At 45.3% G+C, this 27,630-nt stretch overlaps 1 protein-coding gene and 1 pseudogene across 1 annotated transcript; one reads left to right on the forward strand and one right to left on the reverse strand.

The window, feature by feature from the left end:
* The first annotated feature begins 1,004 nt into the window (after positions 1–1,004).
* Positions 1,005–13,107, forward strand: JPT2 (Jupiter microtubule associated homolog 2). The gene is made up of 5 exons (XM_041462537.1): positions 1,005–1,144; positions 6,963–7,111; positions 7,564–7,706; positions 9,955–10,000; positions 10,751–13,107. Exons 1-5 carry the CDS (start codon positions 1,101–1,103, stop codon positions 10,933–10,935), a joined length of 567 nt encoding a protein of 188 aa, XP_041318471.1. The 5' UTR covers positions 1,005–1,100; the 3' UTR covers positions 10,936–13,107.
* LOC121350834 lies at positions 11,108–27,630 on the reverse strand (annotated as a pseudogene).

Here is a 27,630-nt window from a genome sequence, read left to right on the forward strand (position 1 = left end):
ACTAGTACCTGCTCCTTGCTGCAGGATTGATGGAGGATCTCCTTTCTGTTGGATGCTCCTGTCTTAGGGAGGCCAGAGCATGGTCCCACTATGTCCCTCTCTGATTTTCTAATACTTCTCAGCCTTTCTAGTTTGTCTTGTAGCTCTGCTACCAGGCTGGGCAGGTCATCTACCTTGTCTCATCTGATGCATCTGCCCATCACTGGTACAATCCACTGACAGGCTCAGGCATATTAGCTGTAGCCTGGGCGGTTACATGGGATTTCTGCATGTTTTTTTGGGACTTCAGTCTGAGACACCGCATCTTTCTTGGTGAGTTTAGGGGACTCAATTCTCTGCTGAGTGGGCACCATACATTTGAGTTCTCTCAGCAACTGTAATGACCAGAAAACTGAGCAAACTGCCTGCGCTGCATCGCCCTTCCTGCCCCATATCCTATTCGCTTGCTCGGGTCGCCCGCGCTCCCTGGAGCCGCTCGAATCTCCCGGGCTGCAACTCTGCCGCCGGGCCTGAGGGGCTGCCGGGGGCGCGCGGGGCCCGGGGCTTCTGCTCGGTTATCCCCGCACTCGGAAACGCTGTGTAGGGCAGCAGATTACGAAGTCCTCCCTGAGGTTATTCCATACGATTATCTTCCTTCTGTTTTCTGCGCTGCATCGCCATTTCGAGGTGAAACCCTCACATAAGGTCTCGACTGTAAGAGCAAGGCCCGGCCCGAAAGCAAGGCAAGGCAAGGCAAGGCAAGGCCAGGCCCGGCCCGGCCCGGCCCCCTCTGCTCCTACAGCCCGTTCACCTACCCCACCCCGTCACTTTAAATGCCCTCCCGCTGTTCGCCCCGCCCTTCCTCCAGCCAATGGCTGTGCAGTTTCCTCTGACGGACGGGCAGAACAGCCAATGGAAGGCATCTAGGATGAGCGCCGACGCGAGTAGTTTTAAGCTTCCCTCCCTCTGCGAGCTTGGCCGAACAGGCGGGATCTCGAGCGAGTGAGCTGTGTTCGATAGGCTGCTCGTCATGATGGGCAGCTAAATCGGCCAATGGCCAGGCAAGGCGGGGCAGCCGGACTCCCCGCGGCGCGGTTGGAGTGGAGGTGCTGAGTGCCACCATGTTCCAGGGCGCTGAGGCCGAGCCGGCCAAGCCTAGCTCCAGGTGGGGCGGTGGGGGACGCTCGGCGGAAGAGTCGTACGGCGGCGCGGAGTCCTTCGCGGGGCTTTGTTCGGGCGCGGGAGGTGCGGGCTCCAGCTGAGGGCCGTGAGGGGGAGAGGTGGGTGGGTCGGGGATGTAGTGTTCTGGCTGAGGAGATCGCGTTCCCTCGAAGGGCCTCTTCGCCGCGGCGGGCGGAAGCGGAGCCCCATGCCTCCCGTACCGCCGGGCAGAAGCCAGCGCGCGGCTGGTGCCTTCGCCGTCCCTCGGTTTGCTTGTCCTGCGCCCCGGGGGCTGGGCGGGGAGTGGCCGCACTGCGCTCCCGTCGGTGCTGCCTCGGGTGAGGCCACGCTTGGGCGCACGCGGAGAGCCCCGGGGCTGGGCGGGCACCCACGGGTGACTCCAGAGCTCCTGCGGGGACTCCGGCGCGGGGAGAAGGGCGCGGCGCTGGGGAGCACCTTCTCCCGCCGCGTTTCTGCTCACGGGGAGCGAGGGGCCCCAGCTACTCTCTGTGCACAAACGCCTACAGATGTCGGCTTGTTTTCGCCCTACGAAGTTGAAGTATATTGCTTTGTTTGAAGGAGGGCAGTTACCCTGAGTACTGCAGGGCGTGAGTGCAGTGATTAATCCGTCTGCGAGGCTGTCGCGTGGGGAAGGAGGAAGGGTTTCGAAATTGTTTAAGAATGCTGTAAGTTTTCCCGTATTCCAGTCGCTCCAAGCTGTAACATGGTTTTAGAATACTTTGGAGGATTCTCTGTCCTTGTTATAATCTCTGTTTTCATAGTCATTTTGAAGCTACGTTTAACGCATGAATTGGGTTTCCGGGCAGACCATTGCAACGTGTTAGTTAACAGCGAGCCTTAGAGCTTCCTCCCTGTTGCCGTGTCGGGGTGTGGTTGTGGTGCCCGAGAGCAGGCTGGAGCCACTCAGCTCTGTACCAGAGGCTGTGGAAGCACCGCAGGAACTTCCTTTAGCGGGTTCGCACTGTGGTCTCTGAGGCATTTACTGTATCGACTCATGGTCTGTGCCATCAAGGGCAAAAGTACCTGGTTTAAAGACGCAGCTTATTCTGCTCATTCCCTGAACAAAACTTTGTTTAGCAAGAATGCAAATCCATTTGTAGTTCTTCTTGGTATGGAGAAGTTGCTCTAATTAAATCTGAGCCTAATTCCAAATCACTGCAGCAACCACCACCAGCTGTGGAAGTGGGGAAAAGAAGTGTTCCTAGTGTGAAAATCTTGCCTAGAAAATTATAAACAAGTGTTTGCATTTTGAGAACTTCATAGTACAGGGGTATTACTGTTAGAAATAAATTATGCTAAGAAGATTTTAAGTGAAAGCTTTCACTTAATTGTCCAGTGAAATGTGTTTCTAGTGATTCTGTAAATGTGTACAGTGATAGAGCCAGCAACTAGTTTGCTGAATTAACTGCCTATTATTTTATTAAACTTTAACAATGACACTTTGTATTTTTAAGCAAGTTTTGCTTTTTCAAAATAAAACATGGTACTCCTTGTCTAAGAGTTTCTGAAAGCAAAACAGAACAGAGTTGTATCATTCTGCTATTGTGCACTACAAAGACGCATTGTATTAACATACACTCGATTTGTCCTGTGTATAAGCAGTTTCACAACTACTGCAAAGAGCTGACAATGGTAAATTTAACCATCTTGGAAATGTAATACTCATGTTCCATCGGGGCCACTGCAGAGCATCTCGGGGCTTTCAGATCAAGAGCATGGTTGCATAACAGAGCTTGCTTTTTCTATGGGAGTGAGCTGTTTAATGAGCCGTGAGTCTCTATTGATCCCACAGCAGGATTGCCCCAGGACCTCTGGTCTTCTTTTAGAGCCTGCGGTTCCAAACCTCAGCACCTGCTTTCTGCTAGTTTCTTATGTGTAATGCAGCACTGATTTTCTGTATTAGAACAGTCTGAAAACTGGTAAAACCTTAGTGTTTAACTTTCAGGCAGGATTAAAAAAAAATTATGTAGAGAGTGTCTTGAAGTAATGAATAAGCCTTCCATAGGTTGGGTGAAAGGCTTAATGAGGAAAGGGCATTTAAATTCAAGTGTTTTAGAATGTGGGGGATAATAAAAAAAGACCAGAAAAAGTAATTAAAATTCTTCAAATCTGCCAGAAGAGAACAAAGAAATTAGTGAGGGCTTTTAAACTTGCAGAATAGGACTCTTGATTTAGCTATTTTAGAGGAGTTCACAAACTTCTGGCCTGCTGGAGGGGAGGGAGAGAAAGGCAGATTTAGATTTTGTAGAAGACAAAGGATTGTTTTTTCATAGTTTGAAATAATAAAGCAACACCTTCCCAAAGGAACAAAGACCCAACATAGCTGGCTGCAAGAAACAAAAATGTCTCTGTATAAACTGGCATAATACTGATGTCACCTAAAATTACTATTAAGTATAAACTAAAGTTACTATGCATATGTTAAATTATATGTTAAATTTCTGTGTACTCTGTTGGAGTAGCTCATCTTGGCTGAGTTTAGTGTGCTGTTTTTCTTTGGTAGGATTTACAGGTGAAATTGGTGTGGGGGACCTGCATGTCTCACTGCTCTGGAACTGAGTATGTGGTAGTACAGTGTGGCCAGCAGTGATCTAGAGGCTACACAAAAAGAAAATAGCTTTGTAGTCTCCCACATATTTAGTTGGAGGGAGCAAGTGCAAAGCCCTGTCCTCTTGTTGGCATTGGCTGACAGACTTTGTTGCTGTACTTCAAGGTTATTTTTGGTAATTCCTGTCAATGACTTAGTTATATGTCTTTGTATTAGTTCAAATTTTATTAACCTGGTGTCACTGCCATGTGAAAGTTTATGTAATGCTTGGAAGGTTCCCAGCATTCTGAAGTTCTTCAAATTGAGATGGTAAATCCACTTTGTGTATGTAGAGTCAAGACATTATTTTTTGTGATGCTGGCAGAAAAGGTACTTGTGCTGATTTCCACCTTGTAAGTACCATCAGTGATGCCTCTGGTTAACTGTTCAACAGTAGGGTTTTCATAGTGTGGCTACTAATCTGAAAATAAAGAGGACAGTATAAGATTAATCAGTGTTGGATTTATTTTGATAAAGTGTCTTTACTGAATTATCAAGATTTTAAATCTAATGATGGATTTTCTCTAGAATTTCTTTCTGCAATAGCTCTTAAAACCCATTGCAGGAATGAGAAGTAATTTGATTCTTCCGACTCGCTATTTTTCTTAAATTAAAAAAAAAAATCTGAATGTAGTTATTTTATTATTCCCTCCTATGCTTGTAGGCATGTGTTAAGCAAACAGTGTGGTAAATTAAATTAATCTGGGCTGTAAGAGACTCCAGCTGTATAAACAGCTTTTTACTTCCTTTCGGTCTCTTTGCTGGTATACTTAGTGTAGTTGGAATGCCAGAAGGACTAAATGCAGTTTAAAAATAGCTGAAAAGAATAGGTAAAGTAAAAAATCATTTAAATTATGTGAGAAGAGTCCACTTTAACAGAGACCCCTTCCCAAACTACTTTTTTGTAGCATTCCCTTTTCTTTGTCTCCCCACTTTATGTACTTAAACTGCCTCATGGTTTCTGGACCATTGTGAATGTTTGAAATACATAATTTACCTCTACAATGTCTGCTTTAATTGTGGGTTTAAGTCTTCTAAAATATGTGGAGAGCACAGAGGCTAGTTGGATCTGTAGTCTGTTGGACACTGAATTGTAAATTAATAAGCTTTGTATGATCTAACCTGTGCTTTGGACAAGGAGTTGTCCTGTCTTCTGAAATTCTAGTTACTCCTTAAGCTGAAGGTGTTTATTACATCCACAATCATACTAAGAACTAAAATATTGAAATTGGCCAGCAAAGACAGTCCCTCTGAGGCTAGTACTGTGTATATAAACTGTTCCCAGACTATAAGAGGAACTTTTTCTCCTTCCCAAAAGGCCTAAAACTGCCTTCTGCATCTTGAGATTTGAAATGCACACAAAGCTCATTTGACAGAGCAGCCAAATATCTCTACTTTTGTGAAATTAAAATTTAAACTGGAGTAGATCTTGGCACCAAGAAGTACCTCATTTTATACTTGGTGTAGCTCATCTGTGATGACCATTCTGCTGTCACAGGGCAAGGGAGAGGAGGGGTTGTAATAATTCACTGACATTTGAATTGTGTTCAGGTAGGGTGGGATCAAGATCTTGCAATTTATAACTGGTCTCTTGGTTTAAAAGTAAGGGTTACTTTAGGTTCCAGATCAAGGGTTAAGATTAGAAGTAGTATAATTGAGCTGCTACCTTTGTTCAGCTGCTAAGACTGTGGGTAGTTGGTAGATGTAACTGTAAAAATTATTTTTGATACAGAATCCCAGAATCATTAAGGTTGGAAAAGCCCTCTGAGATCATGGAGTTCAACCTTTGATTGCTTGTCAGCTAGACCAGAGCATTAAGTGCCACATTCAGTAATTTTGTGAACACCTCCAGGGATGGTGACTCTACCACTGCCCAAGGCAGCCCATTCCAATGTTTAACATCCCTTCCTGTGAAGAAATTCCTCCTGATGTCCAGTTTGCCCTCTCCAGGCACAACTGGAGGCTGTTTCCTCTTGCCCTGTTCCTTACTCTGTGGGAGCAGAGCCCAAACCCCACCCCGGCTGCAACCTCTCGTCAGGGAGCTGTGCAGAGCCAGAAGGTCCCCCCCTGAGCCTCCTTTTCTCCAGGCTGAGCCCTCTCAGCTCCTTCAGCTGCTCCTCATCGGAGTTGTGCTCCAGACCCGTCCCCAGCTCCATTCTCTTTTATGGATACGCTCCAGCCACTTAAGGTCTTTATTGTCATGAGGGGCCCAAAACTGCCCCCACGATTTGAGGTGCCTCACCAGTGCCCAGCAGAGGTTACTGTCCTGTTCCTCGTGCAGGCCAGGATGTCACTGACCTTCTTGCCCACCTGGGCACACCCATCTCATGTTCAGCCACTGTCAACCAGCACTCACAGGCCCTTTTTTTTGCTGAACTTCTTTCAGGCATATTTAGGTATTAATTTCTTTCCAGTGCTTTTTCTGTTAATTTTCCAATTAATTTCCACTGATTGTACTCCCAAATAGTCGTTTGGTTCCTTTTTGGGGCGGCACCTGTAGTCTGTTGAACAAGACCTAGGCTTTAACTATGGAATTACTAGAGAAGGACAAGCATGACTTCTGTTAAGTTTTCAAGAAGCCAGATAATTTCTGCTGTAAGCTCCAATTTTTCTGCAGATCCATTCAATATCCTCTGGTGCAAAGCTTTAGTTTTAATGGATTTGCAGCTTGACTGCTAAAGAATTGACTTTTTGGTGTTCTGTCTCTCCATTCTAAACTACAGCAGCTATTATGATAATTGATGGTTGAGACTAGCAAATTTTTAGTAGTTATGAAATGTCTGCCTTTATTTAAAAGCCAGTGGGTATGAATTGTATCACAGATTCAAAGTTGGTATGTGCAGTTTAACACAAAGTCTGATTCTGTAATAGTTATTTTTAAAATCCTAACCATCATAATCTCTGTTGTTTCTGGAACACCACGGATAGCATAGCCATTTGTGTAGGTGGCAGTGTTAGGCTCATTCCATGTAATCATAGATACCTTAATGATCAAGTTGACTGACCAGGAGGTTGGAAATATTTATGCTGAACTTAAGAATATTAAAACAGCTCTTGAAAAGTAGATACTTCATGGATATAGTAGAATTACCTAAAATAAATTAAAATCAGGATAGTTACATACAAGAAGAGAATGGGAAGGGGACATCAAGTATATTGAATGCAATAAATTTTAAATGAACTTTTGTATCTTGTTTCTTATGTTGTGATACAGGGTATTGAAGCCCCCAGGGGGAGATTCTAGTAATCTCTTTGGGAGTACAGAAGAAGTGTCTTCTTCAAGCAGGCCACACCGGATGGCATCCAATATCTTTGGAGCATCAGAAAAACCTCAGAGCATTCCAAAAAGAACAAACCCTCCAGGTAAAAGCTGCCCCCTCTTTCTGTATGACTGGCCTCTGAATTGCAGCTTTTTTGTGCTCCTAAACTGGAACACTGGGATCTGTCTTTTTATGTTACATTCTTATATACTGAGTAGTTTGAACAACAAATGTCTTCAAACTTCTGAATATATGAATATTTCAGTGATTTGCATGTTCACAGACTTTTTAGCACATTATTCAAGACTTAATTCTTTCCAAATTGAGATTCTAAGAAATGATGAAAGGAAACCACTTCTGTTGTAGAGTTGTCAGCAGTTAGCTCAATTTGAGACTTGCAGGTGAATTGTAAAAAAGGATTTCAGCTAGGCAAATACAGCTAAGTCCCTAGGCAGCAAGGTTGTAGAAGTCCTTGAATTATATGTATATATTATTTTTTTTAATATAGTGTGATAAAACTGATCTAGAAAAAAAGTCTTAACAACTGCCTTGCAGGAGGAAAAGAAAGTGGCATTTTTGAGGACTCTAGTTCTGCTCAGCCTCGTCCACGCTTGAATCCACCTGGTGGGAAGACAAGCGATATCTTTGGATCTCCTGTCTCTCCTAGCATTGTGCGAGCACACCCGAACAAACCCAAGGTATTTGTACTTCTGTTGCTGTCAGAAGCCAGCGGCTCCAGGGTCCTGTTGTGCTCTGTTTTGTGCCTGTGCTCTCCCTAAGAACAGAACTGAATGTGCAGGGAGTGACTTTGAGTTAGACAGTTATTCCCAAAGTCTCTTTGATAGCGTGTTATTTTGGGTGTATCAGATCTCTGCAGTTTGTTGTAAAAGTATTAATTAGACTGTGGATGTGCATTCAAAAAAAAAGAAAAGAGAAAAGCCTTTGATCTTTCTTATAAGTGAGGTACAGCTGGAGCTCTTGACAGAGCCAAGAGACATTTAAACTGGATAGGGAGGAGATATTTCTCCTTATTCTGCAGTTTGGCAGATGTGATCTTGATGTAGACTTGAGAAATTGGTGAGCTACAGTCATAAACCTTTGTGAGGCCTAGCTGTGCCCTTCAGCTCTCTTAAATACATGCATCTACAGTCACCTTGAAAGCACTTCAGCAGATCAGGCTTACAGTGATCAACAGTGAAAAAGTGAACTTTGGATTAGTGGTGTCAGGCCCAGCAGGTACTTGATTTGTACAAGATAGACAACAGTGTCTCTTAGTATAGTATTGCAGTTGTTACATACAGGTTTATACAGTCGAGTTTTGATCTTAAAGCTGGGATGTGTAATAGTTGCTTGTAATTATGACTACATCTGTGTTTGTAAAAAGCATGATACATTACCAGTTACTGTATTTAAATGCCCTATATGCAGATTTACAGCGTGCTGCCCTACTCTAAGTAACTACTAATAAGTAGTGAGTAGCTATTATGGTGATAATGTTTCTGGCATGTCAAATAGCATGGAAATTTAACATTCTACGAAACTTCTGTGGTTTAGGAATGGTATTCCCCAGTTTAGTGTTCCCACTGAGAACGCTGCAAAACATGCACCACACATGCTCCTCTCCCCCTTTCCCCTGTGGCTGGGGGAGAAATTGGAGGTAAAAGGTAAAATCATGCGTTGAGGTATGAACAATTTACTGGAAATAGCAATGAGATAAGAACAGTAACAGCAACAAAATTAATAATGGAGTATACAAGAAGGATGAACAGTTCACACGCGAGGGCTCACCACATGGAACACAGCACTATTCCAACTGCTCAGCCACCACTGCCCACCCCACACCCTGCTCATGATGTGTTATAGAATAAGCTTCAGGTCCCTGCTATGCCCTCCCTGGCTACTGCAAAAATTAACCCTGTACTGGCTGGAACCAGGACAGAAATTGTCATTCTGCTGAAAACAGTCTAGTTTTTCCTGGAAGCTTAGGAAGAAAGGATCAGTCCAATTTAACTTTCTTGCCTTTGTCTTTTCCCCCTTAAATTTAAGGTGTTGGTAGAGTGCTTTCTTTTTATGCATGTTCTGAATAGTATCTGGGGCCATATGAAAAGATGGGGAGGAAAAATAAGATTGGGAGCTAGGTTTTGACAGGAGTAGTGCTGTTGGTGTAGGAGAGGGCTTTGCTTCTCTGTACCCCTTTATTGGGATGGTTGCTCTTTCTTTTTAGTTACTTTTTCAGAAATGTAACTTTAATTCCCATGAAATCCTGACTAAATGGAGGACACCATTGTGGAAATTCTTATGTCATTAATTAGAGCATTGGAATTGTGGGAGGTACAGAGCTGGAAAGAAGACATGTGAATTGAGTTTCATGGGTGGGAAAACACACTTCTGTGAAGTGTGGCTGTGTATTTCCAACAGTCAGTTCAAATTGTTGGGGAAATGGTCTTAAAATGTTTTGATTATTACCTGACTGTTGGGATACTTGGTGAAGACAAGAATTGCTGCATACAAATACGGTCTTCAAGGGCTGCTGGTATTATAGTTGTGTGTACCAACTTCTCCTGCATGATAGCAGCTACTTGACAAGAATGGTAATTCCTGATCTTAAAATCAATGAATCCTTAAGGTTGGAGAAGGCCTCTAAAACTGAGTCTGGCAGTTAACCCAGCACTGCTGTGCTTACCATTTTGATGATCTAATGTAGCCTCTTCATCCATGTTTCAGTGAATTGTCCCAGATGTTCACCTTGCCATAACATAGAAGATTTGTGCCCCTGCTTTTGGGGTTCTGTAGAAGTGGAAGGAATGAAGGACTGCACACAGCTTGCTTTTATTTGATCAGTGATCTGTAAACTTAAAAATGAAGCAAAATTTCCAGAAGGATTTTGTGACAGACTTGCTGTTTGAGAACAATAATACACTAAGATAGTTTTTGATTTCTTTGCAGGATCACATTGTCTTAAAAGAAGAGGAAATACCAAAGAAGCTAGAAGGTCAGCAAGAGAAATTATTTTCTTTGTTGTCTTTGAGAAGATAAGCTATGAGGAAGTTTCTTGTGCTTCTGCTTAAACATTAGCCTAGTCTCATGTTTTTAGGATAATATGACTGAAAAGTTTAGTCAGAAATCTAATTGCTTGTCTCAAGGAAATGGTTCTCTTCCTCCTATTGAGGAGAGCACAGGCATGAATTGTGATACTCCGTGTCTGTGTGTTTAGACTTTGCTTGATACTCTGTGTGTGTGTGTATACAAATATGTATGGAGTCTGTATATGGCAAAACCACTTCCTCTCTTGCCATCTCCTTCAAATGGCTAATTTTGACCTTCTGTAGTTGTGAATAATAAATGGCTGACAAAATGTATTATTGCTCAGCTGTTAAAGAATGATGGGATCCCTGCTTTCAAGCTCAGTATGAAAAGATTGATTGGTACCTTGTATCTCTTAATTGCCTGCAACTGCCAAAAGAATTCTGAAGGTGTATTGCTCAGTCTTTATATCCTTAGAAAGGATATGAAGGATTAGAAAAATTGCTGAAGGAAGAGAGGAATTGTTGTGAAAAGTGAAATTCTTTTATTCTTTTCTTACTACAAGTTCCTTCAGGAAAAAAATGAACAGGTAATAAGAAACCTTGGTGTGCTAGGAATGGGAGATGTGGGAAAAAATGCAGTTGACAGAAGATGAGGCACTTTGTGCACTACAGAGTAGTGAATGATCTGATGATCTAATATGTTTTCTTTAATGTAGCTGCAGAAAATATCAAACCACACCTGGAAGACGGAGGCGAGAAGAAAGCTCTGGGCAAAGAGGAGCAATGCAAGGAGCCAGAACCCAAGATGGACAATCACGAACCCCGACTAGGGCCAAGGCCACGCTCGCACAACAAAGTCCTCAATCCGCCAGGGGGGAAGTCCAGCATTGCGTTCTATTAGGGTCATCATGTCACTGTCACTAATGGAGAAACTCTTGTCTGTGGCGGTGAGGTCAGTTTATACACTATTGCTTGTGAATAGATTCTTAGGCAGATGGATGAGGGTTATGTTAGAGTACGTAGGAAGGATAATCTGGTGATTTGGGGAGGAAGGGCTGGGGAGGGAATGGGTGCCTTGTGGAAGATGTGAGTACTGGCCTGCCTGGGTGGGTGGCAGAGCCAGACATTAGTGTAACTTTATGAAAAATTAGTGCTACTTATTGGTGAGCTCCTCAGACTGTTAGGTAAGAACCTAACAGTCTAGCTTGTGGCTCAGGACGCTCTTGTGGAATCAGGCTTCCATACAGTCAATATGTCAAACATGGTGAATGGGAAGGGGCCTGAAGGTCACGCTTGAAGATTCTGGAGTACAGGAGGTAGGCTGGCCTTTCCCCTAGGCAATGGGATGCAGCTTCCAGCATGAGCTGATTTGCAGTCATGTGACTATAAATGTGTTCCGCTGGAACAAGTAGTGCTGCCATGGTTAAGAGTTTTCAGTCATTGCGTCTTTTTCTCCTTTCTTGCTTGGAGCACATGATTGCTGATACAAGGACAAAATACGTTGAAAGTTTCTTTTATACTCATAAACAATGAGATGTTTGTAAAGATTGTGGTCTTCCCCTGCCTAGGTATTCAGGTCTTTTGGATGCCTTCAGTAATTTGCTGATTACTGTGACTAGCTCTTCACATGTGGCAGTCCAACTTGCTGTTTCATGTAGGTGCTTCTAGTTGAGTGCTTGTATATTTTCTGGTAAAAACGTGGGTGCAGACAATAGCTTTATGGTACTCTTTGAACAGAGGCAACTCGGAAGTTTACCGTGGAGAGTACACTGAGATATCAGCCAGGTCACTCTGACCCAGCCTTTGTAGAAAGGGCTCAGCTTCAGCACAGGTTTTCACTTGGCTCCCTGTCTAATTCTCCTGTCTCCACCACAGTGAGTTTCCTGTTGGTTTTGCCTGTGCTGAGTCTGTTAGTGAATTCTCCCATCTTTTATCAGCCTTACCTCTGCATTTGACTGTCTCAGATTTTTATTTTGAAAACTGTGTGAGTTCTTCCCAACCTAGAGTTGTAGTTGATTTTGCTGTAGATTACCTTAGTTGGAAAATAAAAGCCAGCACAAACAGAAGGTTTGTATTACTAAAATCTATCATAAATCAAGTTTGGAAGATGTGCATGTTTTGCACAGTTATTTTTGGGGGAGGGTTTGTTCTCTGAATGGATTTTATGACCATATCCAGAGCTTTGATACATGAATGTTAGCTCTAGGTGCTTACTGTTAAATATATTGAATACTGACCTTTTAAATCTGACATATCAAAACAGGCGTTGTTCAGGTACACCAAAGAACAAGTGGCCTTATTGTGTCTATCCACTGCTGCTCTAGCCCACATTCCCTGGGAACTGCTGCCATTGAGACAGGATGCTGGGCCAGGTGCTAAACCTTTCTGTGATTGTAATGCTTCCTAGGCCGTACAGTTCCCTTGTGTCAGCAGCGGTGGGTGACTGCTTTAAGACTTAGTTGCCTTTTCAAATGGTGAAACATATGGGACAGTGCTAGGATAGAAACAGCCATGGAAAGTAGGGATTCAAATGCCTTTGTACCTTTCATATTGGTTTGGAGCTGCCGTTTAATTTTCCCCCCAGGAAAACAAGGCAGTAGTTCAAACTGCAACCCTGGAATGAATTTATGTTAGTTCTAAATATGTATTTCTTAGCACCTCTTCCTGAGTCTGTGCTCTCCAGCCTCTGGCTGAGTCTCAGACGCATTAGCCATTTCAGTTTCTTGTTCCAGTACTTTACAGGAAGCTGTCATATAGAAAAGTCAGCCGGAGGCTCCTTCCTACATTGCAGGCTCTGGTGTAGCTGATGCTGTCTGCAATACCAAGCATTTGGCATCTTTTATTTAGTACCCAATGTGCGTTGGCTTCAGTGCCTGTCCTTTAAAGAGCAACTTCTAACTAGGCCTTAAATTAGTTAAACTGTGTTAAATTTCTTGCATTTCTTTCTTTGAAATTGAAACAATGTTTTCAGCTCTTCAAGTAAGATTGATCTGAACATTTCTCTGGGACAGAGGGGGATTGGAAATCAAATGACAGAAGATGCAGTTACCAATAAACAAGTATTTTGTTACTTCATTGTGTGCTGTAGATGGCTGCTTTTATAAATTGGTCAGTACTCTATTTCACCATAGATGCACTGGTGAATTTTATGGTCTGAAATGGGAAAAACAGCACATATATTTTCAGGCCTTCCATACATGGGACTGTGCTCAGGAGCTGTGACATCCTGCCCAAGGCTGCCCATGAGACAGACACCTCTTACCCCCTGGGAGGGGTAGTACAGTAGCAAGAGCTCAGCTTACTGCCTTTTTGTGGGCAACATTCCAGGATGTTCTGTACCACACTGGGATTCTGCTATGTTCTTCAGCAATATTGTAAATAGAATTAAATATTCAAATATTTTAAATAGTTAAAGCGATTTGTAGAAAAAGATAGTAATTCCCCTGGAACGAGGGATATTCTTTATGTGGAGAAGTCATATGCTCACTTGTGTGTTTCTAGTGAGTGCATAAAACACCTTTCATGTGCCACACTGCCTTGGCTGACAGAGGAGGGAACTCCAGCTACTGACATTGCAAATCTGGGTGAGCTGGACACAGTGACCTCTCAGCCAGGATGTTGTGTCTGTGGCATTCATCCCTGAACTTCCAGGCTGTGATGCTCTCAGAGCCTCTTGGCCAGCTCTCACTCCCACAGTAACTTCTGTGTTTGGCCATTTACAGTTGAGAACTCTCCTCTGAAGCACGTACAATTTGGGTGGGATCTGCATAGTGTGGGAATGTGGCAATGTCCTTGATAGATAGCACATTAGCAATGAAGGACTTTTTTTCGTTTGAGCTGCAGCCAACAGCAGACTGCAGTACAGCTCCAACTGTGTGTGTTAGTTACCTCATGGCTTTCCCCAAAACTGCTGGTTTGTAAACCAGCACTTGGGATGGAATGTTATTGGATTGCTGCTTCAGTCTGGGAAGGAAAATTATGGTGTCCATAGCGAGCTTAGCTTAGGAAGTGGTTAAAGGAGAACTTGCATGCTTTCATGAGTCATGTGTGGTTCTAGGCATATGTATTGCTTAGTCCCTAAATATGTCACCATGTCTGTCCTGTACAAGACCTCACGGCTCTAGTGAGCTGCCCAGCTGCAGTGTGTCATCACTCCTGATCCCCACGTGTGCCAGTTAACCCAGATCATGCATGTGTTGCCCTGTGAAGACTGCTGGCTACTGTGCAAAACCTGTTAAGCAAGCACGGTCTGATACCGTCCCTCTGCTGCATCACTGCATCACATCCTACATTGCACTCTCAGCGAGGAAGATTAATGTCCTCTGTGTTGGTGTTTTAAGCAGCATTACTGTGAGTTTTTTTGAATTATTTATACAGGCTAATCAGACTTGGAATATCCAAAATACATTCTTGGGGCTTGTCTAGTGAGAGAAGATACATAAAGTAGTGATGTGTGGAGACAATTATTTAAGCACTAAATGAATAACTGCTGTAGTATGCTCCCTGGAAGGCTGTCAGAGTTGCTTATGTACAATATAATCACACTGGTGTATGGATGTCCAAGTGTCTTGGCTGTCTGGGTGATTGTGTGGTGGAGCTGGCCACCCAGCGATTTGTCCAAGGCCCTGATGAGTCTCCTGTTGAATTTCAGCTTGAAGCTCTGCTGAAACCATGTATCATTTCCCTTTGAAAAAGGTGATGGATTAAATGTCATTGAGGCTGAAATTTTTCATTGTTTCTTAAGGAGCAAAGACAGATCACAGCATCCTGGCCAGGGGAGATTTGGTCACATGTAAGCTGTTTCTGTCATTACTGGTTATCAGCTGTGCAAGGAGTGGACTGGGTAACAATTCATTGCTGGCCAAAAACTGATGCCTAGAAGCCTCCCAGCAGGCTAAGCTGGCTGCCTAGGCTATGCCCAGTCACCACTCCTCCCTTTGAATGTAGTTGGTGAGCAGGAATAGACTGCTCACCAATTTAAATGAAAGAGATTTAAATTATTGGGCTAAATTAGTAGCCCTGATTATTTTTGTAGTTTTACCTTGCTTCTGGGAATTAAGACAGTCTTATCTTCAATTGGCTTTCCCTTTCTTTCAAGTTCCTTATATTGCTAGCAGGACAACCTCTTCCTCAAGCAGATCAAAATACTCTCCATAGCCAAGCGAGAATGCAGGAATTTGCTTTACTTACCAGCCTCTCTAGGTCCAGCTGCCTTCCAGTTCTTACCCACTGCTTTCCTCCTCCCTCCTACATGTAAGGATATTTGAAATAGTAGCTGTGCTGCCTTTGGCTTCTCCGTGACCACTCCTCTGCTGCTGCTTGGGTGTGTGCTATGTGCCACTTAAGACAAAACCACAGACTGCTCTGTGTCCAGGTGTATCAGAAGCACAGGGGCCTGTTGAAGTAATGGGAACTTATCATTATGCCAGGTTCTTCATGAAGATCATAAAGATGAGGCTTTTTGTGCACTGTCTTGTCCCATAAACTTACATAAATGTTGGTCTACTGTGTCAATGTTTAACGACTGGCTGCTGGGAGCATGCACTTGGGCATGAAGGGCAACACAAGTCCAAGTGTGAGCTGCCTGAATAAGTGTCCACTTTCAGGTTTCAGTCTGTATTTTAAGAGTCTCAACCCACTGTGTCTTTGGCAAGAAGAATGTTCTGCCAGAGAATATGTGCAGCTTAAATGTTAAGGCCCAGATTGTCTAAGGCTGGGGACAGTGAAAGGGGTGGGGGTTTCAGTTATCCATAATCATGATCAGTGCAACAGTACAAAAGTTAAAAAAAAATCAAACACCTGATTGTTTCCTTCCATTTCTTGCAGCATGTTGACCTCTGTGAATGTCACCCTTTCATTTCCATGACAAGCTCAATCAAAGTATGAGAGCCATGCAATTTCCTTTTTGAAAGCTCAGACCTGAGCTCTGGTATCCCAGCTGCAGGTGTCCAGCAAAAATAGAGAAGACAGGCAAAGTGAAGGTAGCTTCCTGGTCATCAGGGGACCATTACTGAAGAAAGCTGAGTAAGAGTAAGCAATCAGTGTGCCCAGTAGAGGTGAGCAGGTACTGTTCAAGGAAGGGTCATTATCTCCCTCCCTACTCTTATGTCAGCTTTGAGCTTTATCCATCTGAGCTGAAAGATAGGAGCAGCCTGTCCAGAAGAACTCTGCCTGTGAGAGGCTCCAGTAGAGTCCTCCCACCTTGAGGATGGTCTTTGTGCAAGAGACCCAGAGGTCACCAGGATGTCCCCACATCTTCAGATTCTGTGACAGGGCTTTTGTAAGCAAGTGCAAGGATCTTTGCTAGATGGTTTCTGTAAAACCCTCTCTAGCCAACAGAAGTTCTCCATACAGGCAGTGAACACAAGAGAGGGAGAGAAATGCTTCCCAGTGACACCCAGCAGAGCAGGCAGTGAAGCTTTGGTGCTACACCAATGAGAATCTTGTTAACCATTGGCAGACTTTAAGGAAAGTGGGATGTCAAACAGGAGTGGCTGGCTTTTGAGTGAGCTTCTCCCATGAAGGACTAAGTACAGGACTTTGAGTGGTTTTCCCAGCACTTGTTACAGCACCAAACCCCTTTGTGTTTAGCTGCTGCATCACATGGCATAAACTAAGAAATGTGATGGCTTCAGCAGGCCAGGCTGAAGTCACTGCTTTTAAGCCAGGGTATTAACACACAAATCGGTTCTGAACACATATTTTTTCTTCCGTTTGCAAGGCTTCAACATTAGTTTACAGCCCTGCTGCATGTGGTTTTTCATAATTACCGCTGGAAATTCATCAAGGGATTTTTCCTCTGAAAAAATGCAAGTGCAGGATTTCAGCACTGAAGAGTAGTGCAGCAAGTAGAGGCCTAAGGATATTTTGAAGCCACAGTCTAGCAGGAGTCTGATTTGCCAGGTGTGTTAAAATACTGATGAGGCCTTACATGGAGCACTGTGTGCAGTTGTGGCCTCCCTAGTACAAGACAGATGTGATTTAGAGAATGCAGTGATGGGCCACAAAAGTGATAAAGGGACCAGAGCGTCTGTCACAGGAGATGGGGCTGAGAGAGCTGGGGTGCTCAAGAAGGTTCTGGAAGACCTGACCAGTGTGCTCAAGTACCTGCTGGGAGGAAGCAAGGATGAGTGGGCCAGACTCTGCTCTGGACAGGAGGGAATTAGCACAAGGGAAACCACACAAAACTCCATCTGAACACAAGGACGTACATTTTTCCTGCGAGGGGTCAGACACTGGGACAGGTGGCCCAGAGACGCTGCAGAGTCTCCATCCATGGAGATGTTCAAACCCTCTTTGCTCTGCGCTCTGCCTTCTGCTCCATGTTGATTCTTTAGGGTTATTTGTTTACTAAGCAAAGATGTCAGGCTTGCAGAGCCAGTGACTTCAAACTGTGGCTGTGAAACCTGCTCATCAGGAAACCAGGGCAGCAGTAATATGCCATCCAGATGGAGGAGTGTAGCCACAATACACCCAGCTACAGTTGAGAACTCACAGTAGCAAAGGAGTAAGTGATCCCCAGCCAGATGGTAGAGACCAGCAGGGGCACAGATGTGAATGCCAGGAGAGTGAAGACTGGCAGAGTCAGCACGGCACAGACAGCAGGAAGGACACCTCTCAGTCCAACACAGTCGTGGTGAAGGGAATGAACGGAAAGCCTCTTCCAGGGGACCCTGCTTCCCACGGGGCTATGCAAAGTGAGCTGGGGGAGTGGCAGTGACACAGCATTTCCTGGCTGTTGGCAGTGTAGCAGACCAGCTGTTCTACCTCTTGCATACTCTGAACTGAGACTGAAGTGTTACTAGGTGTCCGGTACTTAAGTGAAACCCCAGGTTTTAACAAAGGGGAAGGGAAAACATCATTATACCATGATAATTACGGAAATAAGGAACGGAAGCTGTTTGACAAAACAGGGCCTGATAGCATGCAGATTGTCTTTTCCCATCTACTTGCAAAGCTTATCCCAGTCCTTTCTGTTTCTGTCTCAGACTTCCCAAAACACACAGCCATATACCTTGGGTTGATGCTACTGTAGTACAATTACAGGACAGAGGTAAAAACCAGCGAATGTAACTTGTAATTTAAGTCAGGTTAAGGTGCATCTTGCAGTTTGCAAGGATATAAAGGACTCCTTGTTCAGCCACAACAGGTGAAATTCTGTTTGAGGGGGCTGTAGCAGACATTTCAAAAAATCAGGAACCAGTTATCAGCGAGTGCTTCATGTTTTGGGTACTCATAATTAATATGCCAACTGCTGCAGAGAGAATGAGGGAGCTTTCATATACTTCCCCAAAAATGTAAGCGGCTGCCTGCTGATTTTAACCAGAATATTTAGCCTGGGTAAACTTGCTAAAAATAAAATGAAGCCAAGAAAATAAAATAATTAGTATTCTTGATCTGGTTATCTTGATAGAAAGTAAATTTGAGCACAAGCATATGGGCAGGCAGGGTTTGAATGAGAGGACTTGTAAACAAGCTTGATTCCGTCTGGTGTGTAGTGCCAAGCCTTTGATGGCTTACTTTCTTTTTAATTAATGCCCACCACAGAGGAGCTGGTATTTTCAGACACTTTCAAGACACTTCTGCAAGTGCAGAGTGAAACTGCAGGTTAAGTGGAGCATGTGTTTCCTATATCAGCACAGCTCACAGCAGCAGTGTGCCGTTGCATGTCCATACTACATGGGTGAAGTTTTGACATCCTTTTTTAAGAGGCTAAAAGCCTTATCAGTTCAAGGGGATGAATGCTGAGGGGCAGGACCATGGTTTAAAAATAATCTAGCAGTAAGAAAAATTTATATTGAACATCTGCATTTGAGAAATACTAGGAAGTGTCCAGGAAATTCCTTTAAGAAGATCTGGTTACAGAGAAAAAAAAAAAAAAAAAAAAAAAAAAAAACAAACAAAAAAACCACAAAAAAACCCCCCAAAAAAACAAAAATAAAAAACACCAAAACCCCCCACCCAAAAAACCCTGTCAAAACCAGCCTTTCAGTTTTATTAGGGACATGCAAAAATTTCATTAAACTTCCTCAAATTCTTTATCGAATTTACAGTCATTCAGTTAACAGCTTTCACAGAGGTTTATTTAAGGAACTTGTATCTACTTAAATTTGATTTGGCTATCTATATGGCTGCTTCCCATCAGTTCTCATGCTGATGACATTTCTTCCCTCCTGATTTCACAGTGGCCTTTTTCAAATCACTAATGAAATACTACCAACAATTTTATTTATTTTTATTTATTTTACTGCAGGCCTTACCTAATACAAAAGTTCATTCTCATAATGTGACAGAAGCTGCTACATCATCCACAAAGGGCAACAAAGCAGCAAAAGAAGTCTGTGGCAGAGCCCCAGAACAGAAGCAGGAGTCTCAATTTAGATAGTCAGGTTGCTTCTTTCTTTTAAGCGAAGGCAGGAATTAAAAAGGAAGTCTGAAGCTTTCACCAGATTCAAAGGCTTCCTCTTCTACAAACCCAGGCTGAGCAAGCCCAGTTATATTCCAGACACAGCAGAGTGCAGCAGCTGCAGGGCAGAGCTTTCCCAGGGCTGTGATGTTGACACCCCACCCAGCTCAGGAGACACCCACTTTACTGGTCTGTCACAAAGGTGAAAAGTCTATGGGCTGTTTTTTAAATGGAGTATTTCTTCCCCTTCTCCCAAATCCTTCTGATCCTCCTTTGGCAGTGTTTGAAGCTTTAAATATTGGATGAATCATTTTCCTTCAAGATATTTTTGCAGTCTTTCAGAAGCTTCTCTCATCTGTGAAGGGAAAGAAAGGTCAAAGAACCCTCAAACCTTTAGGTGTCAAAGGCATGTTTCTCCACATTTCACAAGTGGAAGGAACAAGTCTATTACCCCTGCATTTCCTAGTCCCTCCAAAATAGGGGCCTGCAAGGCTCTGTCAACTCATGTCAGTCAGTGGCCACAGCCATAGAACAGTACCTGGTGTCTGCCACGAAGGGGAAGATGCAGTGGTGTGGACCAGGAGCCGGTAGGGAAGGAGAAGGTGCTGTATGTCCTGAATCTGCTGCAAAGAGAAGATGTGCCTTCACTCCCCAAGAAAATAGCCCAGCTTGACACCAGTGTCACTTTCTGCAAGCCACTGAAGGGCACAAGAGATTTAAGAAATAATGGCAGGTTAAAGGGAAATAAAAGGCAGCTCATAGACCTCTAAGTCAAATTTGAGATGTACTGACTCTAAAACATTCCTTCTGTAGCACTATCCAGTAAAGAAAACAAAAAAGCTTTCTTATTTTTATAAAGGTTCTGGCTGCAAGAGACTGTTTTGAGCAGGCTCTGTTAAGAGTCCACTGCACGTCCTTAAGTGAAACACAGCAGAAAGGTACAGTATAAACAGGAGTCACAACACAACTACAGAAACCAGTTGAGAGTACTGTCACGAGAAAGAAGCCATCTAATAGATCAAGGTCCATAAAAATTGCAGACCGAAGTTGCTCGTAATGCTTGTTCCTAGCTAGAATGCAAGGAGTCATTGAAGATAAGGGCTGGCAAGAGACTGCCCAGATTAGCTATTTCCTATCCTAGATCCTGTGAGCCAGAAAGCAATTCAGAGGGAGGCTACCAGCTAGTACAGAATGCTCCTCTGAGCCACCTACAGTGAGAAAGTAACTGGCTCAGAAAGCTACTGCCGTTGTGAGTGCTGCCTGAGCTCTCTGGAAGGCTCTAGGCAGGGAACTCTTGGCTGGTGGCTCAGAGATGCGATCTCTCCAGCACTGCTCTGCAGGGTTGAACCGAGGCGTGCGAATGCCCTCTTCTGGCCAGGACTGGCTCCTGTTGCTGCAGCCTTCCCTACAGTCCAGTGGCAGTGCTCCTGCATCTGAGATTTCCAGGACAAAGATGGGAAAAAAACCACGTACCACTTTTTTGGTTTCTTGCTGGATAACACCATCCAAGCCAAACTACCCACTTTATCAAGTACACTGACTGTGAGGGCAGGAACAAACCCCCGCACACAGAGCAAGCTCCCTGGGAAAAACAAGAGGTGTTGGAAATTCCTGGGAGTGGGACACACTGAATGACAAAACCCTCTGCATCTAAAATGCTGAATTTTCCATGACTCCTAAGCCTGGATTGTCTTAAAACGGAGTAGGACCCTTCACCTTGCACCACCCTGTCACAATCCCTGAGCTCTGCCCACTGGGCTCCCATGGCTGCAGCATTGCCTGAGGCCAGTGAGGCGAAAGCCACCAGAGTCGCTCAGGCAGAGCTCAGCTGGCCTGTGGCTAGAATGCTCCTGACCTGCAGCAGAACTGTGCAATAAACCCAAGATAAAAGCATTGGGAAACTTCCCTGGTCCCCAGAGCAGGGGAGGCATATCACAGCTGTAAAGGAAGCCAGGCTGTGCCTCTTCATTGGTGTGACCTGCTGCAGTTACCCCAGCATCTGGTCTGTGAGACAAGCAGCTCCAGAGTAGGGAGTCTGGTTACGCTGCCTATGCCAAAGTAGGTTTTACAGTGGTCATCTGCTGCAGATATGTTTCTCAGAAGGAGTTCTGTACACATTTTGTTTTCCAAAGAGCCAAAACAGCTTCTGAGATGAATGCACACTTTGATGTATTGACCCCTTCACTGACAGAAGTATTGACACAGAAGTATTGACAGAAGTCACTGTGCTGTGCTTGCAAATGCTGCCTGAGCACAAAACTAAATGTCAGACAGGATGTGATGCCCCATGCCCACCACAGCTTTCTCTCAGAGACCTGGAATCAGAGGAGATGAATCAGTTTCAACTTCTGCAAGAGATTAATCTCTTTTCTGTGGATGATGGCTTATCCTGCCTTGTTTTGTAAATAACACTTTTCTATAATCACTGAAGCAAGTCTCCCTAACATCACCATTCCAGTAGACTACTCATGTGCTGTTTAACCCTTTCCTTTCACTTGAGACAGATCTTGTCTCGCTGCACCACAAAGAGGAGAGAAGTTCAAATCTTCTAAAGATACAAGCCCTAGAAAAGATTCACACTAAGAAATGTGCAATTCAGGTTCTTCTTCTCACAGTAATTTAAACATGTGGTTTCAATCAGCCATGTGCAAGACATCTTCTGCTGGGACGAGTACAGACACTGCTGCAGAATCAGCAGGTTCTGCTGGCCACAGTACAAAGTAACAAACACATTTCATTCTTGTCTCTTTCACTCTAAAGTTTCTATTCCATGGGAGTACTCCTATATTAAGAACTGACTATCTGTGACTGCGGCCGTTAAAATATGTCAAGAAAACAAAACTGTCAGGCTGACACTAGACAGTCAGAGCAGGTTTTCTGGCATCAGTACAGAAAACAGCACTCGTTGCACACAGAAAGCAACAGTCAAAACTGGAAAATATGTGCCACTTCCTGCTTACCTCACTACCTCTTTCAGGTTCTTTTAATCATTGGACAAAACAATCTGGCCTGGGTCTAGAAAACACAAAATAAATTCACCTCCCTAGAGTGACCACTGCATTCCAAACTTTGTCTCAAACTGCTGGGTGAATAAGAAATTCAGGACATTCCCAAGACGGGAGAAAGACAGAGTCAATCCAAATGTCAGTGCCAGCTCCTTCCCCTTGAGCCAGAAAGTTGTGATAACAATTTTGCACAACTTACAGAAGAGAAAAATCCTCTCTTGAACAGACAGGCTTGACCAACAGCATGGTGCAGAAGCAACATCTCTCTCAAGCTGGAGAGCTCAGACTGGAAGCCATTCTACACATGCCAAGAGGAGGCGTGTTGCCAGAGAAGGTATGTGCTAGCCTCACAGTCCATTAAAAAATGTACTAAATTATGCAGGGGCATGGGAGGTGAACTCATCTGTCCTATAAGGCAAGCAAAAATAATTTCAAGGGCAGAGAAATCACATGTCAGTGCCCACCCTTTCGAGAGAAGGAGTGTCCTTTGAGAGAAGGACAAACTTGTTAGAGGGGAAGACTTAAACATTTCAGCACGCCTTAAGTCAAGGAGCAGTAATCTGCCAACAGCACAAGTCGCTGGGGAAAGGCAGGTGAAGCCAACTGGTAAGACAAGGTTCTAGAAGGCAAAAATGTATCATGACCCTTTTGTGAGATGTAAATATGAAAATATATGAATGTGAATTCCTTACTACTAAGTGACCCATTCCCAGAACCAAAGAGCCATTAACATCATTGGGAGGAGGTATGGCAAGCCCTTGAAGTGTAAGCCTAAAGCAAAGATGGGGGATCCCAGCACAGTGAGAAAAGAGAAAGCAAAAACGCCAGCTAGGAAGAAACAGAAAAAATGCACAAACCTCAACAGACATGCTTAAGTCAGGACAAAGGCATTCTGTGTTAAAAAGCTAAAGAACAACCTCAAAACACACCAATAAACCTCATCAGTTTACTCTCCGCTTTCAATTTTTAAAGACTGGTCTCTTTATAAAATGACTTGGCAATCATCAAAATAATGATATTATCAGTGGTGGGAGGTTAGAGAGGCAGGTAAGTGGCAGGGGACTTTCAAGAGAACTCTGTAGTCTCTGACTCTGCCCTGAGCTCCATTGCAGGCTATGACCTAGAGAACATGACTGCTGTGCCTCTCTCTCCCAAGACATTTTCCTTTGTGATACCGAGTGAGAGGGACTAATCTGATTTTTATTTATGACTCAGCATATGGTACACATTATATGGAAGACTCCTATAAGGGCTGTACGTGCCGCTGGCAGCCCTGTCCCGGGAAGGCTTTGCCCGGCAGCCACTCACGGCGGATGAAGCTTCCACGATCGGGCTGTGAGCAACACCGCCCTCCCCCACATTTGCCGGTGGGACAAATGCCCGGATGGATGCCTGGGAAGAATGCCCAGGAAATCGGGCTATGGGAGGAGCTTTAGCGGATAAAAGCAGCTAACTGCGACACAACGAGAGCCATTATTCTTTGGGTTTCTTGGAGGAACCGGGGGCTCGCCTGTAGGGTCGGTTTGGCTCCCTCCCCGGCTCGGTTTTTCATCCTGGTGGTCCTGCTTTCCTGTCCATACCTGCTTTGCCCTGTTTCACCATTTCCGCGAACCAGCTCATCGCCACGACGACCTCGTGCTCCGCTGCCTCCCCAGCGGAGCAGGAGCCGCCCAGCCAGCAGCCCCGGCCGCGTTCCCTGGGCGCAGCAGCGGCCGCCGCCGGCACCGGGCTGCGAGCCCGCCCGCCGGAGCGACCCGCCCATGGCCGGCTGGCACCCAGCCACCCACCAGAGCTGCCAAGGCTCGCTGCGGCTCGCAGCCGTGCCGCTTTGGAAGCCACGCCGAGCCCCCACTAGAGCCACGCAGCTCACCGTGGCTGGCAACACGCAACACCAATTGCCATGCTGATGCTGACAGAGCGCCGGGGTTCTTACGGTAACACTGTCCCTGTCTTCTGATTCTCTCTCTTTAGAGGGGAAGACTTAAACATTTCAGCACGCCTTAAGTCAAGGAGCAGTAATCTGCCAACAGCACAAGTCGCTGGGGAAAGGCAGGTGAAGCCAACTGGTAAGACAAGGTTCTAGAAGGCAAAAATGTATCATGACCCTTTTGTGAGATGTAAATATGAAAATATATGAATGTGAATTCCTTACTACTAAGTGACCCATTCCCAGAACCAAAGAGCCATTAACATCATTGGGAGGAGGTATGGCAAGCCCTTGAAGTGTAAGCCTAAAGCAAAGATGGGGGATCCCAGCACAGTGAGAAAAGAGAAAGCAAAAACGCCAGCTAGGAAGAAACAGAAAAAATGCACAAACCTCAACAGACATGCTTAAGTCAGGACAAAGGCATTCTGTGTTAAAAAGCTAAAGAACAACCTCAAAACACACCAATAAACCTCATCAGTTTACTCTCCGCTTTCAATTTTTAAAGACTGGTCTCTTTATAAAATGACTTGGCAATCATCAAAATAATGATATTATCAGTGGTGGGAGGTTAGAGAGGCAGGTAAGTGGCAGGGGACTTTCAAGAGAACTCTGTAGTCTCTGACTCTGCCCTGAGCTCCATTGCAGGCTATGACCTAGAGAACATGACTGCTGTGCCTCTCTCTCCCAAGACATTTTCCTTTGTGATACCGAGTGAGAGGGACTAATCTGATTTTTATTTATGACTCAGCATATGGTACACATTATATGGAAGACTCCTATAAGGGCTGTACGTGCCGCTGGCAGCCCTGTCCCGGGAAGGCTTTGCCCGGCAGCCACTCACGGCGGATGAAGCTTCCACGATCGGGCTGTGAGCAACACCGCCCTCCCCCACATTTGCCGGTGGGACAAATGCCCGGATGGATGCCTGGGAAGAATGCCCAGGAAATCGGGCTATGGGAGGAGCTTTAGCGGATAAAAGCAGCTAACTGCGACACAACGAGAGCCATTATTCTTTGGGTTTCTTGGAGGAACCGGGGGCTCGCCTGTAGGGTCGGTTTGGCTCCCTCCCCGGCTCGGTTTTTCATCCTGGTGGTCCTGCTTTCCTGTCCATACCTGCTTTGCCCTGTTTCACCATTTCCGCGAACCAGCTCATCGCCACGACGACCTCGTGCTCCGCTGCCTCCCCAGCGGAGCAGGAGCCGCCCAGCCAGCAGCCCCGGCCGCGTTCCCTGGGCGCAGCAGCGGCCGCCGCCGGCACCGGGCTGCGAGCCCGCCCGCCGGAGCGACCCGCCCATGGCCGGCTGGCACCCAGCCACCCACCAGAGGCAGCGGAGCAGGAGCCGCCCAGCCAGCAGCCCCGGCCGCGTTCCCTGGGCGCAGCAGCGGCCGCCGCCGGCACCGGGCTGCGAGCCCGCCCGCCGGAGCGACCCGCCCATGGCCGGCTGGCACCCAGCCACCCACCAGAGCTGCCAAGGCTCGCTGCGGCTCGCAGCCGTGCCGCTTTGGAAGCCACGCCGAGCCCCCACTAGAGCCACGCAGCTCACCGTGGCTGGCAACACGCAACACCAATTGCCATGCTGATGCTGACAGAGCGCCGGGGTTCTTACGGTAACACTGTCCCTGTCTTCTGATTCTCTCTCTTTTTCCCTCTCCGCTCGCGTTTCTGTCTCCTTCGGTAGAAACTCTCCTTTACCAATAAACGGTTCTCAGATATAATATTGTCCCGTTTGCGCTTTATTTAAGTCTGAGAAATCTATGAAAAAGAATCATCCCCGACTCCCTTTTTAACAGCATGTCTTGGTTTGAAAAGACAGGTGTCTGCTAAGGAAGGCAGGAGCCTCCCCTGACATGGAAAATGTCAAACCCCCCCCTCTGAATAATTTTAAAATTAAGGGCTCTCAGGCAAAGATATGGGAATAGGAACAACAGTTCTGTATTAGGAAAAATAAAAACGCAGTAATACAAAAAAACGCTGACAGAGTCAGAACAAGGCAGGAGCCTCCCCTGACATGGAAAATGTCAAACCCCCCCCTCTGAATAATTTTAAAATTAAGGGCTCTCAGGCAAAGATATGGGAATAGGAACAACAGTTCTGTATTAGGAAAAATAAAAACGCAGTAATACAAAAAAACGCTGACAGAGTCAGAACAGGACCTGACACCCCTGTGGGTCAGGGTGGTGGCACAGTCCCATTCCAGGTGGCTCAGCCCTCCTGCACTGCCAGGGGTGGTTCTGTTGAAGCAGTGATCCTGGAGAAGGGTGGAGTTTTCCTCTGAAGCTCCAGGGCTGCTGGAGATGGGCATGGTCTTCTGGGAATCCAGTGGGGAAAAAAACCCCTGCTCCTCTGGGAATGCAGTGGGAAAAGGCTGGCTGTGGTGTTCCAAATCTCAGAGAATATCCAGGTAGGAATGCTTTGCTCCTCCCCTGGGCAGAGCATCTCCCAATGGGATGATGGAATTTTATCAGCCACGCAGTGACACTCAATGGCCCCGTTAACAAGAGATCTCTTGGATGGTGGGTGGGTCTGGAAGAGATAAAGAAAACTGCCCCACCTGGTTTTAACAGGCGGCCCAATTAACAGAAGGTAACTGCCCCACCTCTGACAGGTGGCAATAGAATACACACCCCCAGCCACATCTTGCATTTGCAACCTAAGACACAGCAGAATGAGACACACAAAGTATGACTGCATTTGCTGGGACTGCTGGGTTATAGCTTTTATCAAACACCAGAGCAAATGCCAGAGCTGGGAGCAGAATCCTGCTTTATCAGTTTGTCCCATCAAAAACATGTAATACTAGTCTCAGTCACGTCAGTGGCAGCAAAAGGTGTGATTACTGCCATGCTGTGTCAATTCAGGGTAAGTCAGTGGTCAAAGGGTGAATGTCTCAGTTGCTCAGCTGACCATCACACCCACACACAGAACTGTCCTTACCCTTCACACCTCTGTGGTATTACTACAGTGGAATCTTTAATCATTCCTTTGAATTATTTGAACGCGTTGAAAGGGCAGCCTAACATTCCACTTTGGTACAAGAATAAATTCATTGAATCCCAGAACTGACAGCAATTTCCCAGTTTATCAATCAGGAATCCAGCCAGAATAACCACCACCGCATTTCTGGAGAAAACCAGAACAGAAATGTGCATCTCACTGCCTGGAAGCAACTACCAAAACACCCACTCCCAAAGCTAGAGCAAAGTGACTCACATTCAAGCATAGATCACATACAGCAGGTTTTACTGAGCTGGGGTCAT

The sequence above is a fragment of the Pyrgilauda ruficollis genome, unplaced genomic scaffold (assembly GCF_017590135.1).
Source record: "Pyrgilauda ruficollis isolate IOZ18807 unplaced genomic scaffold, ASM1759013v1 scaffold16, whole genome shotgun sequence".
NCBI lineage: Eukaryota > Metazoa > Chordata > Aves > Passeriformes > Passeridae > Pyrgilauda > Pyrgilauda ruficollis.